This window comes from Nannospalax galili, unplaced genomic scaffold (genome assembly GCF_000622305.1).
Source record: "Nannospalax galili isolate Female #2095 unplaced genomic scaffold, S.galili_v1.0 scaffold315, whole genome shotgun sequence".
In the NCBI taxonomy this organism is placed as follows: Eukaryota; Metazoa; Chordata; class Mammalia; order Rodentia; family Spalacidae; genus Nannospalax; species Nannospalax galili.
Genome location: NW_008336851.1, coordinates 108,114 through 130,311, shown reverse-complemented (window position 1 = coordinate 130,311; position 22,198 = coordinate 108,114). Strand labels below are relative to the sequence as shown.

Sequence of the window (22,198 nt, the reverse complement as noted above, 5' to 3'; positions counted from 1 at the left end):
TTTTTTTTTTTTTTGAGACAAAGTATGTAGCTCAGTCTGGTCTCAAACTCTATGTAATTGAAGCTGGCTTTGAGCTCCCGATCTTCCTGCATCAACTTTCAAAGCACTGGGAAGTGTTACCATGAATTTTTTTTTTTTTTACTATAAGTTTTAAAAGGTCAAGAGGCCAAACTAGGGGGAAGCTGGAGCCCTCAGTTGGGTGAAGAGGATTGTAGACAAGCTTATGTACCTCCCTCTACCCCGGTACCTCTCTCCCTCTGCCCCAGGACTACCCTGGTGTCTCCAACTTTGGGGTTTTTCCCTGACTCCAAGTTATTTCAACTGGAAGTGAAAGGAGCAGTGGTCAGCTTTTGGGGAGGGTGGCCATGAGGTCAGCTGAGACAAGGGGATGTGGAAATGCTGTGTACAAAGAAAGCTACCACTACACCTTACCCCACACGGTTGCCTTCTGTTGCCTTCCCCTCTCTAAGTCCTGCTCCTCCTTCTGGAAAATGGTTCTTGAGAGACTATAGGTGTTAGTCAGCTGTGGTAAAACCTGTAATCCTATAGGAGGCTGAGGCAGGATTACCATGAATTGGAGGCTATCCTGGGCTATATACTAAACCTTGTTTCAAAAACAAAACAAGGAAGAGACCATTGCTCTCTGAAACCTTTCCTAACTGATTTCACCAATGTCTAACCATCATTTCCACACATTTCTTTTCTTACAACATGATCAGCTCAAGGGACGGCCTCAGTTTTCACTTTCTGTGTTTTTCTCTGTGTCAGAAGTTGCTCAGAGTCCTAGGTTATCACTGAGTGATAGATTCACTGAGGAAGGACCTGGCAGCCCATGATTCCCTGTCCCACAGTGTAGAGTTCCTTTGTGTTGAACCTACAATGCTCTCTTTATACAAGACTCTCCTCCTGCCCTCAAGCCATAGCCTAGTGCACAGTGCCAGATTCAACTGAATTTAGGTGGTTTAGACATTCAAAGTTGGCAGTTTGGGGGTGGCCATGTAGGTGGTGCTGGAGAACATGAATTCGGCAGAGGCTTTAGTGCAGACTAAGATGGCCATTCAGTGGTGAGGTGATGACTAGGGCTGTAGAGATGGATGTGGGTAGAAAGACAGGTCTGTCATCTGCCTGTCCATTTCATCGGGGCTCTAGTTATCATTGAGCTGCTTGGAGCAGGCATGTTTCTCGGAACCTCCTCAAATCAGATACAGCATTTGAAGGCTTTCCTTTAGGTGGAAAACCTATCACCCTACTGGGAAACATGCCTGCTCAACCCTCCCAAGTGTGTTGACCTGTGACAGGCTTCTTCCTTCCCTTGCTCAAGGGTTACAGTGTTCTGGCTGCTGAGGGCAGGACTCAGTTTCTGGAACAGATATACCCAGCACACCTGGCCACCACAGTTCAGAGATGCAGATGATCCCCAGGAACAAATGCCTTCATTACTCAGCCTCAGTGCTGACTGAAGTATGTTGGGGACTCCTGCTGTTTTGGGTTGTAGTCTTTCCATGTCCGGATAGCCGCATGTCGGCTCGGCGCGAATGGGAGGACTCCTCTTCTCAGCAGGGCGCCCCCTACTCTCTTCATCTTTGAAGTAGCCGTCACAGATACATGGCCTCTGGCATAGGAACTGCCAGGTTTTCCTGTGTGATAATCAGGCAATGTCTGGCAGCTTGGCAGAAGCCCACCACCACATGTAAATGGGGCATCCTGAAAGCACCTATCCACTAAGGCTTTTGCCACTGCCCCCACAGTATAAATATCCTGGTTTCCCCTAATTAATTGGAGCTGAATCACTAAGATCTGGAGCCGAGCTGAGTCACTGAATAAAGGAGCGGTACCACTGAGTCTGACTGAGCTGAGTTCTGTGTCTTACTGCCTACGATCCAGTCTCCCCGGAGAGGGCTGGCTCTTCGTAAACCACGACTCACGGATACCCTGATTTCGCCGTCCCGCACCTCCCCTCGTGACCCGGCAGCTGACGGATCTCAAACCCAGAGGGAGTGCACGGTAGATTGGGATGGAACCCGCCCGGGCGGCTGACAGTGGTCCTCTAGAGCCGCCAGCCCCGGTAGCAGAGAGCCTCAGCAATGCGGTGCGCGACACGCGCGCACCCCAGCGGCCCGCGAGAGACTGGCACCTGCGACCCCATAGAAGTATAATCTCATGAAGGTTCTCTTGTGAAGGATTGTCCAAGCAGCATGTGGCCGACTGGCATAACCACCTGCAAATGATATCAGGCCCTTGGTGGACTTCCTGAATCCTTTGCTACCCAGGCCATGGGGTTATTTCCTTTTTAGAATCCTGGGACAAGAATGGACAAAACTCAGACCTTACTCCACCCTTACTCTAAGAACTTAAGTAAGATGTTCTTTATGAGGTATTGTGACGTATTTCTAAGACCCTTCTACCTATAATACTGAGAAGGATGTTTCACTTCTACTGAAACTCAGTAAAGTGAAGTTACTTGCAAGAAAGCTGTAATTCAAGTCCAGGACTTCTGTCTCCAAGTTGTCCCATCTGGGACAGAGGTGGCTCCAAGACAACACTAGTAAACGGAGGCTCCTAAGGTCAAGGAGCATACAGAGGACCCCAGAGCTCATCATGCTTTTGGAGTTCTAATCCAGTTGCAGAGGCCTGCTGTCTCCTCTGTGAAGCAGTGGTCAGTCCCAGGGCTGACCACTTCTTCCTCTGCCAGTAGACTTGGTCGGCAGAGAACCCCTTCCATGGCCTCGGTGGATATGGAGTACTACAGCCTCAGCTGTGGCAGCAGAGCCACTTTCCTCTACAGATTGTTTCTCATTGTAGGGGCCCTCGAGCCCATGCCCCCCCTCCACAGGAAGAGGACCACTAGACCTGGCAGAAAGGCAGAGAGGTAGGCAGCAGAAAGCTCTTAACTGACCTTGATACACTTGAACAAAGAGGAGTTATTTCTGTTTGTGCTTATGTGTATAGTGTGCCCCAGTGCTTCATGGGAGTCATGGAAACAAATACAGGTGGCTGGACTCCTCTGGATACTATATGAAGTCTCCAGAGGACAGAAGCCATTTCTGGGAAGGTTGGGAGACCTAGGAATTCCTAACCAAAAGAAGTATAAACTCAGAGACCATGAAGAAGACCAGGGCTGGAGGATCTTGGCCTGTTTTGTGTATTTTGTCTTTTTGGTTGTGAGCCTGAGCCTTTAACGGCTACACCAGCTCTCCAGCCTGTTTTGTGTATTTTATTAACAGTGCTTTCTTTTCCTCTCAACCACACTATGAACAGCACACACTGACACCAAGTGCCCAGTTGTGTAGATGGGAACAATGCCATGAAGCCTGACTGTCTACCACAAACTAAGCATTTATAAATCTTCTGGGTGTTTCAGTGGAATTTCAAACTCAGCCATGAGGAAAGGTGGAGAAGATAGCTAAATATTTCAGTACCACGCTATGCTTCAAAGTGCATAAAACTCAGGGCTCAGACAAATTTCATGTCTGAAGGAAGTGGAGAAGAGCCACCAGCTCCTTAACCACAGTGCCACAGTTTTCAGTCTTACAGTGTTTTCTGCTTTCAAAGAGCTACAGGGCTAGAACTTTTCATCAAACCTGAAGGTCTTTATTGTACTCAGCATATGTTTTATTAAAAATCATTTAGGCAGGTATTAAAAATATTAAATAGGGGCTGGAGAGATGGCTTGGAGGTTATGCTAGATAGCTTTAGTGTCAACTTGACACACCTGGGTTGAGGGGGCCTCAATTTGGGAATTTCCTCCATTGGACTGGCCTGTGTCCATGTCTGTAGGGCATCTTCTTGATTATTGAGTGATGTGGGAGGGCCCAGTCCACTATGGGTGGTGGCACCCCTGAGCAGGTGGTCCTGGGTTGTGTAATGAAGCAGGCAGAGCACAGACCAGAGGAACAGGTCAGTAAGTAAGCAGCATTCCTCCATAGCCTGTGCTCCAGCTCCTGCCTCCAGGTTCCTGCCCTGAATTCCTGCCTTGGGCTCCTTGATGAACTGTGACCTGGGAGATGTAAGCTGAATAAACCCTTTCCTCCCCAAGTTGGTATTGGTCTGAGTGTTTTGTTACAGCAATGGAGAGACAAACTAGGACAGAGGTTAAGAGCACTGGTTGCTCTTGCCAGGACCCACATTTGGTCCTCAGCACCTACATAGCAGCTAGCACCCATCCTTAACTCTAGGTTCAGGGGAACCTGATACCCTCTTCTGGCCTCCACAGGCAGTGCAAACACATGGTGCACTTAGATCCATGCATGCAAATCACTCATACATATAAAATAAAAATAGATAAAAAGTTAAATATATTCAAGATAGTCAAAAGGAAAGATTCAAAACCTTCCCAAGGATAAGGGAAACAGGCTGAGATAAACACCTTATGTGCTTGAACTTCCTGCCAGCCGAAGGGAGAAATGATGTGTTCCACAACTTATGAATGCTGCTTCTCTTGAGAAACAGAGACTTTTCTTGATATCAAATTCTGAAAAGGGATTGGATTATCATGTGGCGGACACAGTATCCAAAAGAAAGTCTGTAAAAAAAAAAAAACTATGAAAGATAGAGCAGTAAAGTACTGACATCAGAAGGGTGGTCTTTCTGTGAGGACACCAGGGCTCAGCTGGGGTGGGGGGCCCTAAGGGTAGAATGTGATTGTGTAGGACACATGGGAATGGCATGTACCACTTCTCTTGGCCAAAAAGTGCTTTGCTTAGCTAACTAGGAATGCCAGTACAAATGGCACATGGCTGCCCCAGTCCTGCACTCTCCACTGTTGTGGCAAGGAATTAGCACAGAGGTGTTTGAGGTCTTCAGTGCCCAGTGTAGTGCCTGGCACTTAATGGATGCTCAATAAATGATCTTTTAGAGGAAAAGAAGAACATACTGAAGTCCTCTAGTATGTAGCGAAGTAGAATGGGAAGTTAGGCACCTGAGGTTCTGGAGGACCAGAAGGAAGCACAGGGGACTCCTAGGTACACTGCCACTCACCAAGGACCAGAATGAGTCCAGGACAGGGGCTACTAAATTCTGTCAAAGGCACAAAAAATGGGTCAGACCAGTGCGCCTAACCCTTGCAAATCCAAGGTCGGTGTATTTACCCCAACTGCTAAGTGTGCCCGAGCCTACCTGGTTGAAAACTAGTCCAGTCCCAGCTGGGCGATGAGGTTCCTTTTCAGGAAGATGCTGTGCCAGAGCCATGGGGAAAAGTTGCTAGCCTGACAGTTCTCATTTGGGCAGCAGCTAGTGGAGCGCTCCTAAGTTGAATCCACCTAAGGGGAACAAGGGATTTTGTCTGAGCCATGGGTGATGCTAAGTCCAAATCAGAGGAAGAGTCCAGGTACAGAGAAGATGGCGGGAAAAAAGGCGAACTCTCCCCTTTTCTCCCTCCTGGGGCCTGGTAGGAATGAGCACAGTTCTGACTTCAAACGGCATTGGAAGACCCAGGCTTTGCTGCTTGTATTTATTGGCTTACATCCTGCACAGAATTAGAGCTCGAAGAAATTTGGAGTGTGCCTAGGCCAAGCACTTACTCCTGATAAAACCGAACTTTGGAATCAGGCTGTTTGGGCTTGAATTCTGTGTGAGTCACAGTCTTCTGGAAGTATAACCTGAAACACTATCTTCCTGAAGTTGTCCTTACTAGCAAAATTTGTTTAGTAAGTCCTACCTTGTCAAAAGGTTGAGAAAGCCAGGCATGGTGGTGCATACCTTTAGTCCCAGCACTTGGGAGGCAGAGGCAGGTGGATCTCTGTGAGTTTGAGGCTAGCCTGGACTACGGAGTGAGTTCTAGGCCAGCTGGGGCTACAGGGAGATCCTGTCTCAAAAAGACCGAAAAAAAAAAAAAAGGTTGAGAAAATTCAGTAAAGGTCAGACTGAAAATCCTTAGGACAGTACTTATTACACAAGTACAGTTGATGTGAATTCCAGCCAATAGAACCCCTGCAAACATAATGCCCAGCCACTCCGCTCTCTGCCTGACCTACCAGCCCAGTTCAAAGGATCCACTGAAAACTTCTAAGTTTAGAGGTGTAGAGGCGGGGAGAGTGACCTGGGTCCATGAATGGCAATCGTCATCCTTCATGAATCACGGTTAACTTCTAAGAGCATAGGTCCACTGTTAACAGCTACCAGCCTACTTGGAAATGGAGAGTGGAAATTGCCTTAACATGATCAAATTTAAAGACATGGAAAAATGAAAAGCTGAAACACTTCACTAACCGACAAAAGTTGACTGGTCACACGGAGTAGATCAGTAGCTAGCTACTTTCTCAGCAAGGGCTTTCCTGTGCAGTCTCTAACATTTTACCCCCCTGGTCCCACCATTCTGTGTGTTCCCCTCTGCTTTATGTTCTCTTTTTGGGTTCATTATGTGCTGTACTAGGCAACTGTCCCTTAAGGTTTTGGGAGGGTGAAATACTTAAGCAACCCAATTTTTTGGTATTTTGGTAGCAGTATATCTGGTAGTTCAGAGGGACACTGACACAGTTTAGAGGCTGTAACTATAATAAGAAAGGGAAGGGAGCTGGGCCTTAGGGCAGAGACAGAAGTGGCAGTGATGCTGTACTGGACTTGAAAATGACTGAACTGATGTGAGGGTTGGGTATTAGCTCAATGGTAGCACACCTGGATAGCATTCATGAAGCTCGCTAACACACACACACACACACACACACACACACACACACACACATATAGACACTCATAGGCACACATCTTTTGAAAGAAGGGGCAGGAGAGTTAGAGATGAGCTCGGGGCTGTAGATCAGTGGCACTACTAAGACAAAGAATGCTGTTGAGGTACCTGGGACATGCCAGCAGAGCCCCTCAGCAGGCAGCATGGGGCAGTCCTATGAGAAGCCATGCTCACATCTGGTTTGTCCCCGCACTGGAGTGAGACTCCTTACAGGGAGAGGGATACAGATGCACAAGTCAGGAAAGTAACTTTCTTTTCTGGAGCTAAGGAGGAGGACTGAGGTCAACCTAAAGTGCTGAGAACAGCATGGGAAGAGGGAGGAAGCTGTCAGGTACAAGTGGGGCATGAAGACCTTCCCAGAGGCATCTCTCTGAAGCTGTTGCCCTGCTGGGAAGATGAAAGCTAGTGCTGTATCAATGGGGGTTTGGGTCTAGACCAGTTCTGCTTGGCAGAGATTTTGTGATGATAGACATGTTCCATACCTGTACTGTATAAATCAGTAGTTGCAGGCAACATCTCCCCCCCCCCATGCCTTTTAAATAGGATCTCCTTATGTAGCCCAGGCTGGCTTGGAACTTGAGCTGCTCCTGCCTCAGACTCTCAAGTGCTGGGACTACAAATAGTTATTCCCACACCCACTGAAGAACTGAAATTAAAAAAAAAAATCTATATAGTGAGCTCCAGGACAGCTGGGGCTACAGGGAGACCCTGCTTCAAAAAGACACACACACACACACACACACACACACATACACACACACATATATATGTGTGTGTGTATATACACACATATATTTTATTATTTTTATTTTATGTGTATATTGCCTGCAAGTATGTGAGTACACCCATGTCATGCAATGCCTCAGAGGTCAGAAAACGGCATCAGATTCCCCTGGAACTTTAGAACCATAGAGACTATTTTTCAATTTTCAATTCATTAGTAACTTATTTAAAATTTTTAAAAAAAGGGATGGGGGCTAGGTCTAAGAGATGATTTCCACTGATGGTCAAAGAATTAATATTTAACTGTTTAAACACTTCTTTGGGCTGCATTCAATATTAGGTAAAAAGGTGGCAGGAGTCGGGATCGCCTCAAAACAGAAACAAAGAGGACTCTGGTAAAGCAAGAGTTTTATTGGGTTTGGCGGGGCTGGTCCTCAACTTGGGTGTGAGGAAGAACCAGCAGCTTAAGGGCTGCAGAGGGGCAGCTTATAAAGGGAAAGAATGAGGAAAAAAGAATATTTTTCTGCTGTTTGGGACTGTTTTGGGGGCTGCTTGCTCAATGGAGGGTGTGGGGTCTGTACCTGGTGAAGCATATTGGGGAAAACAGTTACTGTAAAACATGTTTTTCTACGATTACAGAGTTCCAGGAATTAACTGCAGCTAAGGGCTTGGGAAACCTGTTTGTCAGCCTGTGGGGCATGCTCTGGTGATCACAATACATTGGTTATTAATTTCCCAGGGGCTGCTTTTGTTAACTTGCAGGTGGCTGGGAATTAGTTGACTCAGCTTCTCTTAGGAGCCTCATGGTTTCTGGGTCTGGGATCGCCTAGATCTGAGCCCTGTCATTCCAGCCTTTTATATTATAGGATTGGGGATGGAGTTTCTCATCTGGCTACTTCCTGGTGGGTAAGGTCGAAGACAAAAGGGGAAGGGGGTTTGATGAGGCTGGATCTGGAAGGGCTCCTCTCAGGCTGCCGTTTCCTGGTATCCGCTGGTGTTAGAGCATTCTCCATCCATCATGCCTGACAATTTTTATATCTGGCTGGGGGAAAAGTAAGCAACAGTTGGTTAAAGCTCGTATGAGTTAATTGGCAGATATGATCCTGAAGGCAGCTGATGAGGCATGGGGCCACTGTTAAAATGAGGCCAATAGTGACTAGGGGTCCCATTAAAGGACAGAGCCATGGGAGCACTCCCTGAAAGATTCCCGATGATGACTGCTGCTGGTCTCTGGTATATCTTTGGGAAAGCAAAAGAATCTTGGGTTTCTAGGGTTCCTGGGGAGTGTAAAAAAGAGGTTGACTGATGGACAGTTAGAGGTTAAACATTGGGAGGCATTTAGGAGGTTAATTTCTTGATTCTTATCATCAATTTCCCAAACCTCAAAGGTGAACTTACAGGGGGGAGTTGAGCAGGGGGAAGCAAAAATAGTGAGTGGTAGTAGAAGAAGAGGAAGATGGAGAAGAAAGCCCTTCATTCTTCAATGGCAGTCAGGGAGGGGACTTTGGAGATTTTTAGTTTTAGGGGTCCTGTAAAGACAGCCTGGTACTTGCATTCCTGAGCAGGCTTGAGCTTAGAGAAGTGGATCCAGCCTGATTGTCTTAGGAGTTTGGCTGTTGAAGGAGTAGACAGGATCATGAGGTGGGGTCCAGTCCAGCGCAGCTGGAGGGTTCCTTTCAGTTCCTTGTGTTGATCAGTAGACAGGAGATAGGCAGAGTCTCCCAGCTGAAGGGGATGAGAGATCTGGTCTTTGGATACCTGTGGGATAATCCGGTCAGCATGCTCCCTGAGGAGTTTTCCTAGAAGAGTGAAAGCAGGTATGCAGTCATGGAGTGGGGAGAGGATTGTTGGAGTAGCAGATTGCTCAGGAGGAAAGGCCTGCCACACATAAGCTCAAAAGGACTTAAAAAGGATGGAGCTCGTGGGATGGTTTGTAACATGTTTAGAGCTAGGGGAAGGAGAGCGACCCATGATTGATGTTAACTCCAAGGAGAGTTTAGTAAGGTGATCCTTGAGAAGTGAATTAGCTTGTTCCACCTTGCCTGATGACTGCGGATGGTAGGGAATGTGTAGTTTCCAGGTTATTCCCAGGGAATGAGACACTGTCTGGGTTACTTTAGAGATGAAGGCCGGGTCATTGTCTGATTGAAGGGTGAGCGGGAGGCCAAAGCTGGGGAGGATGTTTTGGATTAGACAGTTAGCCACTATATCTGCCATTTTCCTTGTAGTGGGAAAAGCCTCTATCCATCCTGAGAAGGTATCTACCAAGACTAGTAGGTATCTGAACATTTTGCAGGCTGGCATATGGGTAAAATATGGTTGCCAATTAACCCCAGGGAGAGCTCCTACAAGGATACATAGAGGAATCTTTGAGGGCGATGTGGATGGGGGTGTGATGAGAGACCAGGCCCAGAGTGGAGGTGTCCCAAACTTGGGGATCAACCTCAGATGCTGGAAGTAGCCAGGTTTTGTTCTGAGTGGGAGGAGCTATAGGGGAGAGAGTGAAGACTGGGGCGGGAAGAAAAGAGAGGGAGAAAGAGAGTTTCTGCATAAGATCTCTACCAAGTAAGGGAGATGGGCATGAGGGCATGACTAAAAAGGCATGAGTTAAGGGAGTTTTCCAAAATATACAAGATAAGGGTCCTGTTGTTTTAGGGAAATGGGGTCTTCCATCTACCCCCACCATGGAGATCTATGAGGAAAAAAACCCTACCAGAGTAGGAGGGGAGAAGAGACCATGATGCCCCCAAATCTATAATAAAGGAATTAGACTTACCAACTACTGTAGTCATACCCTATTGATGGTTATAGATGAGGTGGGGGCTTAGGAACCAGGGTCCCATAGTCTTCGGCCGCCAGAACCAGAAGATTGGTGACGGACTCCTGCAAAGTGCATGAGGTCAGGGAGGAGGCTGACCTACCTTGACGTGGCAAAGAAGGACAATCGATCCTCCAGTGACCTCTCTGTCCACATTGAGGGCACGGTCCTGGTGGTGGTCGTGGGTTGGGGCACTGTTTGGCCCAGTGTCCAACCTGTCCACATCTGAAGCAGGGTCCTGGCGGCTGATGCTCTGTCACAGTGGAGCCGGAGATCGTCTTCTTTGGAGGAGCCCATAGAGCTGTGGCCAGTAGCTGGTATTTTTGTTTAGTTAGGGCAAATTTGTCCATCCTAGCCTGCTCCTCCTAGTTATTAAAGACTTTAAATGCCATTTCTAACAGATCTCCCTGGGGGGTATCCAGGCTGCTTTCTAGCCATCTAAGTTTTCTCCTACTATCAGGGGCAGATTGTGAGATGAAATGATGGTTAAGCATCTCTAGAATCTGGATCATATCTGGTGTACTGCCTCAGTAAGTCCAGCCAGAAACCGTGCTGGGTTTTCAAAGGGGTTTTGGGTTATACAATTTTATGGGAGGTTTTCTCTAATCCTGCAAGAAGGCAAGCAATCATAAAATTATGAGACAGGATGCTGTTTCTAGGGACCTTGGGACACTCATTTTCGGGACCCTCTCCACAGAGGGACACCTCTCTGAATGTTGGTCTTGCACGTCTCCCTTCTCTTCCATCCTCATAATTTACATGGAATGAAGCAGGCTGGGTCTGTGGAGAAGGATCCTAATTTTTTCTCTATTTGGGACATATTGTTAAGAGAGAAAGGGGGGTGAATTCTGATAGCTCCTTCTCCCTAGGCTACTGTCAGCACAGGTGCTGAGAGCTGCCAGTGGGGGGGGCGTGGCCGAGTGGGTCCCTGACCCTCTGTGACCCCCTGACCCTCTGTGACCCCAGGCTCCCAGGCTCCAGAGTTGCCTGCTCTGGGGCCCAGAGCTGCCTGCCTCATGCTGTGACCCTCCCTGGCCCGCGGGTGGGTCGGGCAGGCACCCAAGACCCTTCAGGGCTGTGGCTGGTGACCATTAGAGGTGGGCGAGGCATGGGGGTGGGGCATTCCTTGCTATGGAGGCAGCCACCTCTTGAGAACAGGAGGGGGGAGCAGGGTAGGAGCGGCAGAGGAATTGCTGTCGGTTGGAGGGTCTTACAAGAGAACCTGGCAATCTGGCAGGGAGCGCAGAGGGAGGGTTGGGCACAAAGAGCAAAGAAAGCTTGGATATAGGGGGTTTGGACCATTTGCCAGTTACTTTGGCAGAAGTTATCTAAATCTCTTAAAATATTGAAATCTAAGGTTTCTGTCTCTGGCCAGACAGAACCATTGTCTAGCTTATACTGTGGCCAGGCAGTGGTGCAGAAAACTTTGAGGCGCTTAGGTCTGACAGTGTCCAGAAGATCTAAAGTTTTTAAAGAATTTAAGAGGCAAGCGAGGGGGGTGAGTCCAGTAGGTTTAGAATTGAGGTTGCCCATTTTAATTAAAGTGACGAGGAAGAGAATGAGAAGGGCAGTGAGTGTGAGGAGAAGGGAGACAAAGAGGGGAAAGGGAGGCTTATGGGTGTCTCCAGGGAAAGAGGAGGTTGGGAGTGAGGCTGACTAGGAAGACAAGCGCCAGGAGGAGGACTGAGAGGACGAGAACAAGAGAGGAAAGAGGCATAAGAGAATAGGTGTGCCAAATTGTCGTGTGAGACCGACGTCCAGAGAGGCGTCCCAATGAGTGTCCCAAGGTCCCTAGAAACAGCGTCCTGTGTCTAGGGAAGGGAAAACGTGGGATCTCCTGACGTACCGGTACCATTTAATGAGGAACAGGAGATCCAAGGACTGTATGGCACAAAGAAGAAAGGAGTCAGAGAGAGAGAGAGAGAGAGAGAGAGAGAGAGAGGGAGGGAGGGAGGGAGGGAGAGGGAGAGAGGTATCAGGAAAAGGATTTGAGAGCACTGGACGGATGGGTCTATCTGTCAGGTGGGCTTAGGCAGACACAGCAACCATGCCGGACATTCAACGGTCACAGAGGCCCGTGCTGCCCAGTGGCCGAAGTTCTGAGTCCAGGAGTCATGATGAGGAGAGTGCCAAATGGCAGGGAGAGGGAGGGTGGCAGCAGAGGGTGGAAGGGGGCTGTGAAAGAAAGAGAGAGTGAGAGAAAGAAGAGTGAGAGAGGGGGAATACCTGATGGCCGAATCCATGGTGAATGCAGGGGCCGGTATTCGGCAGTTGGTCCAGCCAGAGTCCTCACTGCCATACCCAAAGAGGCAATCTAAGTCACGGCACCATATGTTAGATAAAAAGGTGGCAGGGGTCGGGATTGCCTCGAAACAGAAACAAAGAGGACTCTGGTAAAGCAAGAGTTTTATTGGGTTTGGCGGGGCTGGTCCTCAACTTGGGTGTGAGGAAGAACCAGCAGCTTAAGGGCTGCAGAGGGGCAGCTTATAAAGGGAAAGAATGAGGAAAAAAGAACATTTTTCTGCTGTTTGGGACTGTTTTGGGGGCTGCTTGCTCAATGGAGAGCATGGGGTCTGTACCTGGTGAAGCATATTGGAGAAAACAGTTACTGTAAAACATTTTTCTGTGATTACAGAGTTCCAGGAATTAACTGCAGCTAAGGGCTTGGGAAACCTGTTTGTCAGCCTGTGGGGCATGCTCTGGTGATCACAATACATTGGTTATTAATTTCCCAGGGGCTGCTTTTGTTAACTTGCAGGTGGCTGGGAGTTGGTTGACTCAGCTTCTCTTAGGAGCCTCATGGTTTCTGGGTCTGGGGTTGCCTAGATCTGAGCCCTGTCATTCAATACGAATCACAAACTTTAGAATGAGTACCCCTTTGAAGGGACATTAATTTTCATTGGATTGATCTGAATGGAGTAGCTGGACTCCTTCTGGTCTGTTCATTTTAAACATACAACCACCCATCTTGGCTCACTCCCCTTTCCCACTCCCTGCCCTCTGAACGCATGGGAGCTTCATTTGGTAGCTAATGGAGGAATGCAGACCTAATGACTAAGGGCTACCACCCATGACTGCAGGAACTTGGGTCCCACAGCCCCTTGCAAACAATTCTTTGCAGATGTAATTCTATCATCAGATCCACAGGTCTGGGGCTCTGGCACAATGAAGTCCTTCAAAAACATCCCCTTCCCTCCCTCCTTCCCCAGAGAACTATTTTATGCAACAAGGTACAAATCTGAAATAATTTTATTCACTTTTTCAGATTTTTGCTTCCATAAGGTGTTCAGCAAACATGCTAAGGTGACAGAATGTCTAGTTGGTCATGACATGCAGTGCTGACCATTGAACTGATGACAGTCAACCACACCCAAGCTACGGCCCCAGAGCACAAAGGGGATCTGCAAGGAACATACCAAACCACACAGCAATCAGCAACCTGAGGTAGGTCTCTTTACAGTACAAAAAACTTCTAGACCAGTGTGAGACACTGATTAGCAAGAGCTGCTGAAAGGCGCAGACTTTGGAGAGGAGACTGTGTAGTGAGGAAGGAGAACAGACCCCCCCAATTCTGAACCCTGTCACTGAACTGTAGAGGTGTGCGAACAGGCAAATAAAAATGCCACCTAAAACAGCAGCAGTCGGCCCCAGGGCTGGAACCAACTGGCCTAGGAGCTGAAGAGCTCTGTGTGGGGGCCAGCATCAGGAACCTGAACAGACTGGTTCTTGTTTAGAAACAACAGGAGAAGGAGGAAGGCAGGAAAGAAACTCCCCCTCTGAGAAACTCTGGGGGTTTCATTCCTGCTAGAGGGAGGGAGAGGGGGCACTAACATAAACAGTATGTGACACCAGGACAGAAGCAGGTGACACAGAACAGAAAGCAGGAGCCCTGAGAATTCACGGTGCTCTCTAAGGCCTCCTGAAGCCCAGCTCCACTGGCTCACTAGACTGGGGAACCCACAGAGCAGGTCACAGAGGCCCATATTGCCACATGCCTTCCTTTGGACACCTAGAAAACCCAGCACCGTGACACAGCCACCTAGAGAACAAAATGTTACCTTTCCTACAGTCTAAAAGCAAAACGAGATCTCTAGTACAGTAAACCGTACAAACATGATAGAAAGGGACGTGCACTGCTATCAGCACAGTGCTTACTTTAATATAAAATAAACAGCTTACATTTTCACTGTAAATATAGGCTATGTACAGAATTAGATATAGACATAGCTACATATATAAAGCTTCATTATAGGCCTCTGATACATTTGTAGTAATGGTTCCCTGAACCTCTTAGAGTGCAATTAAGAACAAAAACTAAATTTCATTTACATGAATAGAGAATAAATATAATAATCAAAATATGACTTTACCTAAAAGTGAAACACAAGCTAATCCTGAACTGTATGTGAAAGATAAAATTGGGAAAGGCAAGGTTTCGGCAGGAGGACAGGATGAGGGGCCCAACCCAGGAGGAGAATGGCAACTTCTGAAGAGACTTCATCAATTGGGAGGTGTTAGCCCTTGACAGCCACCTTGTTCTCTGCAGCAGCAAACATGGCATAGAACCGGGAACTGTCATTGGACAGAAGGACCGATGGGGTGTCAAACTCCACCACCTGCAAAGGAGGAGACATGTCAGGGTGTGACTGTGGGATGATTCCACTGACTGAGGAGATCTACTGCTAAGGAGCAATGGGAAATCCCAATGCCCTGGGGATGGAACAGGGGACAACTGAACCAGCGCTGCAGTACCCAGGTATGCGAGAAAGATCGGGGAGAAAGGCCACATGCCTCTCTCACATAAATGCCAATTCCCTCAGCTTTGGAAATAAAGAAGTCTATCAATAAGGTTCTATAATATAGATTATGGGGGGGGGCAGATCATAGCTCAAGTTGAGGGCAGCTGATCATACCTTGCAGTCATTAAAGGAAGAACTAGGGTGCCTAGTTGGCAGAGGAAACAAAAAGGAAGAGATTACACTGACAAGTGTCCACTGCTGTGCTGGATTTCTGTGCAGTACAGAAGTCACACTACAGTGGAAACTGAATGATATGCTGACACAATTTGTCAGCTGCAAACACTTGTCTGCTTTTCCTGACTCCTCTGCCTTAGAACAAAGGCATGGGACACAACCACAGCCAGAGAGATGGCAGGGAGCACTCCTCAGTGCTTCTAGAAGGGGGTGTCCTGCTAAGGAACAGGAGCAGGAGGAGAGAAGGTCCTTCCTTTGGATGTGATATTTGGTGCTAGGCACCAGAGCTGTAGCTGGAGGGGCGAGGTAAGTACCAGCTGTGAGCAACACAGAGCCTGGGATGGCTCACCAAAGGCCTGGCCCTCTTGTCCTGGAGGCTGACAAAGTCCTCTGTCCAAACCTCTTTTCATTTGGTATCCTATGTCTGGAGCAAAAGCATCTCACCTTTGGGAGTCTGTGTGCATGGACAGGAGACAAATGCTGGGATAATCCAGTGTGTCACTGCTAGTCTCATCCTGGGGGGTGGGAGAGTAGTGTTGCTGCTGCTGGTGGTGGTAATGGGGTGCAGGCGACTTGTAATCTTGTTTTGCCTTTATACATTCTTGTATTCTTAAAATTAACAATTTGGCAGAAACAACAAACCACATATCATGGGTAAGTTGTCTTCTATTGTTTTTTTTTTTTTAATTCATTTTTACTTTATGTATAGGAGTGTTTTGTTTGCATGTTTATAAATATATCATGTGTATGTAAATCTGCAGAGGCCAGAAGAGGGCATCAGATCCCTTGGACCTGGAGCTATGGATGGTTGTTAGCTGCCGTGTGGGTGCTGGGAACCAAACCCTGGTCCACTGTAAGAGCAGCCCGTGCTCTTATCCACTGAGCTTTTCACAAGCTTTGTCTTCTACTGTTAATGATAATGGCACCGTAATAGCTACTTTTTCTGCAAGTCTGTGTGTCAGGTCTGTGTTTAGTGCTTTACATCGCATCTTTAAACTTGCGATCAGTCCTTCCAACTAAGGCAAAGAATGTTAACTCTGCTCACAAGCAAGGAGACCGAGGCTCAGGAACTTGACCTTCCTCAGAGTCACAGAAAGTTAAGAGTTATTTAATTAACAGAAAAAGGGGGGGGGGAGATAGAGTTTCTTTCATTATTATTATTTTTCTTAATACAGGGTCTCATGTGGCCCAGGCTGGCTGTGTAGTCAGACCAAGTGCATAGTGGATAATGACCCTGAACTTCTGATTCTCTGGTTTCCACAACTCAAATGCTCGGATTATAGGTGTGTGCCAACACGCCCAGTTTATGCAGCAACCCAGGGCCTTCTGCATGCTTAGGCAAACACTCTACAACTGAGCTACACCCACAGCCTAGTGTTCCCCTTAAAGAATCAATTATTCTAGGGCAGGATGTGGTGGCACACACTCTTGATCGAAGCACTCAGGAGGCAGAGTTGGAAGATATTTATGAGTGAGACTAGCTTGGTGTATATAGTGAATTTTAGGGCTACATAGTGAGACCATGTCTCAATAAAAGAATCAATCAGGGCTGGAGAGATGGCTCAGGGGTTACAAGTACTGGCTACTCTTGCAGAGGACCTGGGTTCAGTTTCTAGTACCCACATGGTAGCTAACAACTGACCATAACTCCAGTTTCAGGGGATCTGATGCTTTTTCTGGTCTCCACAGGTACTGCATGCATGGGTGCACTTCCATACATGCAAGCAAAACACTCTAAAACAATACACTTTAAAAAAAAATCAGTCATTCTAAAATAGTATCACCCTTAGAAACAAAATGGCCTGGATTTCCCTTGGTTCTTTAACAAATCATGGTATTGTCTCTCCTTTTTCAAAAAAATATTTTATTTATTATTTTTATTTTATGTGTATCAGTGCATTGCCTACATGTATGTGAATGCACCCATGTCGTGCAATGCTGCGGAGGTCAGAAGAGGGCTTCAGATTCCCTTGGAACTGGAATTAAGGACGGTTCATAGCTACCATGTGGGTGCTGGGAATTGAACCTGGGTCCTCTGCCTGAGCAGTTAGCGCTCTTAACCACTGAGCCATCTCTCCAGCCCCCCTCCCCCTTTTAAAGACAGGATCTCATGTTATACTTAACATCTACATAAACAGTAGTAACTCTGCATATCAGATGTATCTCAGTACTAGGCTAATGCAAACAAGGACAGTCACAAGAACACCAACATCAAAATAATTTCAGGGTAAGGGAAAAAAAAAATTATACTTGTATTTTCTCAACTCTTTTTTTTTTTTTTTTTTTTTTTTTTTGTCTTTTTGAGACAGGGTCTCCCTGTAGCCCCAGCTGGCCTGGAACTCATTATGTAGACCACGCTGGCCTTGAACTCACAGAGATCTGCCTGCCTCTGCCTCCCAAGTGCTGGGATTAAAGGTGTGCGCCACCACGCCCAGCTTCAACTGGACCTGCCTTACTGAGTGCTTCTCTCAATATGTCCCAACAAGCTAAGAAACAGTGTGATGTGGGGAAAAGTGCTGATCATGGAGTCATTAGTATGAGTCCGACACCAACTTTTCCACTTCCTGTGGCTTGAGGGAGGTCAAATTCATGAGCCTTCCTCTCTTCACCTATAAAACACAGAGAGCAAATACCCTGTCTCTTTCTCAGTTGTGAGGAATTACCAAACATGGAGAGATGAGATGTAGTGCACCAAGCAGAGCACCTGGCACCTACTAAACACTCAGTGGAAGCAGCTACCATGGTGCTATTACTATTGGTAACAAAAGACAAGTTATCCACAATACATGGCTTATTTTACAAAAGGAGTAATTTTCCCAACATAATGTACTTAACAACTACTTGTGCAAAGAGCTGCCACACTGAGCACTAATGAGGACCCAAAGATGAGAGAAGGCATGGACTTCTTCCTTAGAGCCTTACAGGGAACTCTCTAGGGAGACTGTTAGACAGTCACTACAGATGCTGTAGAGGAGTTCCAAGGGAGGGGTGGATATAGTTTAAGGTGGCTAAGGCCTCAATTAGGGCTAGAGAGGTTTTCAGCAGGAAGATGGGACTGTCTTTGGAAAGACTGAGAGGTGAAACAGCATACAGGATATAAGACTGTTTATAGGACAATGACATCCCCAAGGAGGAAAGAGAAGTGAGGAACGCTGGGCTAGGACCAGACTGTGGGAAAGTTTGGAACAACTGGATAAAAAGTCTGGCACTACTATATGGCAGCAAAAGCAAACCTAGGGTGGCTGCTGCTCTGGGTGCTTTTGGGAGATTCCTGTGTATATGAATAAATCACTAAGAGCCTGTACCTGCTGGCTTATGCTATTGCTTACAAGCCACAAAAGAACAAGTATCAAAAGCAAACTAGAATGTAATACAAGCCTGTCTGATCCAGTCGCCTGACTGCATCCCTTCCAACAGCAAACGGAACAAAGTTGCTATAGTTGCTTATCTGAATGCCCCAAACCCTGAGGGACAACAAACAGCCCATCCTGACAGGAGCCTGTGTTCTTCCCAGACACAGCCACATGCCAAGTCAAAGATTCTGAAGGAGTCACTACCTGTCCCTGGGCTAGCACCATAATCCTATCAGAGCCCAGAACTGTATGCAGGCGATGGGCAATGGTCAGCATGGTGCAGTCCGAAAATGCTTCCCGGATGGTCTCTTGAATCAGCAAGTCTGTTTCTGTGTCCATGGCAGCTGTAGCTTCATCTAAAATCAGAATCTGCCAGGGAAGCAGAGGACAAAGAGAGCCAGTTACTTCCTCAAGCATTCTTGTTAATCTCAGTTTTACTAAAATGTATTTCAACACTGATGATTTATACTATGTACTATTTATTCTTAGTAGGTTCACACATATGTAAAAATGCCCTTTGCTTGGAATTCATTTAACCCATGTTTGCTCGATTTCTAGGAACAGTATATACATACATGTAATAATGACTTATATGTTAACTTTTCTGGACTTCCCTTTCCTAGCTGTGAACACGAAGGGCTCCTTTGATGAAGTCTCCTGCAGTCTTTAAATCGTCTATGATCTGCACTTCTACTACTCACTAGCCAGAAAGAAAAGTTGTCCTCGGATTCCAACGGCTTGGGAGAGTTAGAAGGCAGAAGAAAGGGAGTATGAAGGCCATGTGCTTAACACATCATACAGTACCAAAGCTTGAGAAAACAAGTTAAAGAAGCAGATGACTCACACCAGTACGCCAAATGGGAGTCCAGATTACCTCAGAAATACTGCTCTCAGAATGCGCCACTGGGCTCAGAGATGAGGAACCTGAGACTCTAGAGCCATGAGGCAGGGCTACACCCACGTCATGCTACCTGCCATGCATCTCACCTTGCAGTGACGCAGCAGGGCTCTTGCTATGCACAACAGCTGCCGTTCCCCCACTGAGAAGTTGTCCCCATTTTCCATCACTTCAGATTCAAGTTTCAGAGGTAGCTGAGCAATCTAGAAAGAATGGAATAGAAGTCAGAAATATAAAAATCCAAATTAAACCTTTCAAAAATCCAGGGGTAAAAAGAAACTATTCTAGTGAGGTGTGGTGGTTCACACCTGTAATCTAGCACTTGGGAGGCTGAGGCAGGAAGACTGAAAGTTCAAGTCAGTGTGGGCCACATAGTCAAATCTTGTTTGTGAAACAAATCCCCTCACCTCAACAAAACAAACAAAACAATCCCTCTAAAACAGATGAAAAAGAACCACTAGTTATACCCTGGCTCATCTGAAAGAGACATGTGGTTACACATGTACCACATTTTCTAGGACAGTTCATGTTTCAAATACGTGATTCTGTTAGCTTCATACCATGAAAATATCCCAGGAATTCCAATATTTACATGTTTCTCAGATCTTGTTAGATGGTGGGCCCTCATTTTTGTTCTGAAAATAGTCATGCCAAAGGAGATGAGGGAAGCAAAATCCTACTCTCAAAGTCAAAAGACAGGCCCATGCTGTCAGCCTTTTCTTTCTGCAAGGTTCACAGAACCCAGTCTTCAAATGAAATTGTTACTTGATATAAGATGAAGGCAAGGCTCACCCAGGTGAATCAGGACAGTGGATACTAGGCTAGACTCAACTTGGGGGCAAAGAGCTCTACTCCAGACCAGTGATGCCCATCTGCAGTCTGGCTGCTGGCAAGGGTCTGCTAAGTTGCCCTATGAAGTCTGTGACCTATGGGCACACTATGTATTTTCTATAGAGTCAGTAGTAAATTATATGTTTTATGTATTATGGATGTTATGCTGTTATAATTAATAGAAATTACTAAATTATAACTGTCATTAATATATTCTCAGTCAATGGAGAATATGGGGTCAATATGATCACGAGCAGTGTAGGACTGGGGCTGAGAACTTTTTAAAGAAATTATTACATGTATTTATTTGTGTGTGTATGTGTACACGTGTGGGTGTGCATGTACCATGGTGCACACATGAAGGTCAGAGGACAACTTGTGGTAGTCAGTTTGCTCCTTCCTCCATGTGAGTCCCAGGAATCAAACTCAAATAGTCAGGCTTTGTGGCAAGCATCTTTACCAGCTGAGCCATTTCGGCAGTCCCTGAGGGACCACCTTTTAGGATGTGTGTGAAATGCCTGCAAACACCTGCTTAGAAGTACTCTTCCACAGACATCATGGAGTGGGAAGGAAAGGCGGTCCCTAGAGAGAGGGAGACAGAGATAGGTAGGGAGAGCAGCACCGCCATGTTCCCACCATTGTGACGCTGGGATAGCTTGCCCTTAGTTCCACTCACACATTCTTTCATGTGTGTTCTCTCTAGAGCATCCCAGATCTGGTCTTCCTTGTACTGGTTGAAGGGGTCCAAATTTGATCTAGAGAGAAGCATAATAAAATTTCTCAGAGGTCAATCTTTAAGAAACAAAATTTTATTTATTTTTTGTGGTAAAGGTTAAATAAGAACACAGAAAACAGAGGATTTCAGCTCTGAAGGTCACAGATGATCATTCCCCAACTAGCCAGGAAGACAGGAGATTAGGCCTCCCTTTTCTGTAAAATGTGATTTACATTTTATTATTTTTATGACACAAATAATACAAATTAGCTACAAAGCATTTTTAAATACAGATGTTACTACTGTACAGTCTAATCTTGCAGAGCAGCTTTCTTGCTTGCTGTATGACATCAATGGCAGTAAAAAACAGTGTAAGACTTAGGTCTAAATTGACTTCCTAATCATGTCCTATTCTAGCATTCTCAGAAGGATCCCATCCGTGATCTGCAGAAACTGCAGCTACATTTGAACGACACAATTCTTGCTTCACTCTGACCTCCCTCTTGGTTCTCTTTAAAGCCTGGAATGTCTTCTGTTTTTGAGATATCTCCATTTTGCCTGTCATTCTCTCTGCATTGACAATGCCTGGCAGGAAAGCCACTGAAAGATACTTCTTCTGTCTTGCCTTGGGGCTGACCTTCTGATAGAGGGGAAGGAAGTTTGGCACTAGGACTGAGGATTAAGTTGCAAAGTCCCTTTACTAACATTTCTGGCTGTGAGTCCACTGAATCTTTAGGGCAATTTTCTTCATAGTACATGTGAAGAGACATGGGGATCATGGTTGGGCTAAGCATTTGCAATGGTTCTGCTGGTGATGGGCTGAAGCTAAAAATACAATTCTTAGTCCTGATAGAGACCAAAGTCCCAAACTCTAGCAAGAGAGATAAGCCAAGTGTAATTCTTTCATGCTGCTCATATGATGAACTTGCTACCTAAGTATCCAAGGATAATGATTCATTATCATCAAGGGATCCAGTATAGGGGTTGGAGAGATGGCTCAGTGGTTAAGAGCACTGGCTACTGTTGCAGAGGACCAAGGTTCAGTTCCCAGCACCTACACAATAGCTGACTAAGGTCTGTAACTCCAGTTCTGGGGGATCCTACACCCTCTTCTGGCCTCTACAGGCACTGTAAGCATGTGGTACACACACATACATGCAGGCAAAGCACTTATACTCAGAAAATAAAAATAAATCTTTAGGGAC

The 22,198-nt window shown here is 46.4% G+C and overlaps 2 protein-coding genes and 1 long non-coding RNA gene across 18 annotated transcripts in view; 1 reads left to right on the top strand and 2 right to left on the bottom strand.

The window, feature by feature from the left end:
* The first annotated feature begins 8,066 nt into the window (after window positions 1-8,066).
* On the top strand, window positions 8,067-13,829 carry LOC115070065. The gene is made up of 2 exons (XR_003849265.1): window positions 8,067-8,307; window positions 13,489-13,829. It is a non-coding gene; the product is annotated as an uncharacterized LOC115070065 (long non-coding RNA).
* LOC108490733 (ATP-dependent RNA helicase glh-1-like) lies at window positions 8,302-12,700 on the bottom strand. Of its 6 annotated transcripts, none has more exons than XM_029562625.1 (4): window positions 12,450-12,700; window positions 10,327-10,524; window positions 8,959-9,204; window positions 8,302-8,447 (listed from the first exon to the last, which is right to left on the bottom strand). In XM_029562625.1, the coding sequence occupies exons 1-4, from the start codon at window positions 12,520-12,522 to the stop codon at window positions 8,422-8,424; spliced, it is 543 nt and encodes a 180-aa protein (XP_029418485.1). In that variant the 5' UTR covers window positions 12,523-12,700; the 3' UTR covers window positions 8,302-8,421. The 6 variants fall into 6 exon arrangements, 3 of the variants coding, with proteins under 3 accessions (XP_029418485.1, XP_017653164.1, XP_017653163.1); XM_017797675.2 differs by having other exon boundaries at window positions 8,302-8,443; XR_003849264.1 differs by having other exon boundaries at window positions 8,302-9,163; window positions 10,182-10,537.
* Window positions 13,455-22,198, bottom strand: part of Abcc5 (ATP binding cassette subfamily C member 5) — a 94,627-nt gene continuing 85,883 nt past the window's right edge. For all 11 annotated transcript variants that reach the window (XM_029562612.1, XM_029562615.1, XM_008831257.2 and 8 more), the window contains 4 exons: window positions 20,955-21,033; window positions 19,537-19,650; window positions 18,754-18,918; window positions 13,455-14,839 (listed from right to left, as the gene is read on the bottom strand). In XM_029562612.1, coding sequence (XP_029418472.1) covers window positions 14,738-14,839; window positions 18,754-18,918; window positions 19,537-19,650; window positions 20,955-21,033 — 460 coding nt within the window. In that variant the 3' untranslated portion in view covers window positions 13,455-14,737. The remainder of the gene's footprint in view (window positions 14,840-18,753; window positions 18,919-19,536; window positions 19,651-20,954; window positions 21,034-22,198) is intronic.

Bases quoted from the DNA above. Each gene is read 5' to 3' on its own strand.
- LOC108490733 (XM_017797674.2), bottom strand. From the start codon at position 12,522: ATGGCAGTGAGGACTCTGGCTGGACCAACTGCCGAATACCGGCCCCTG. The intron at 10,525-12,449 runs GTATTCCCCCTC...TACTGGCCACAG, and splicing joins ACCATGGATTCGGCCATCAG to CTCTATGGGCTCCTCCAAAG. The intron at 9,205-10,326 runs GTAGGTCAGCCT...TCACTCTTCTAG, and splicing joins TCCTTCTTTGCCACGTCAAG to GAAAACTCCTCAGGGAGCAT.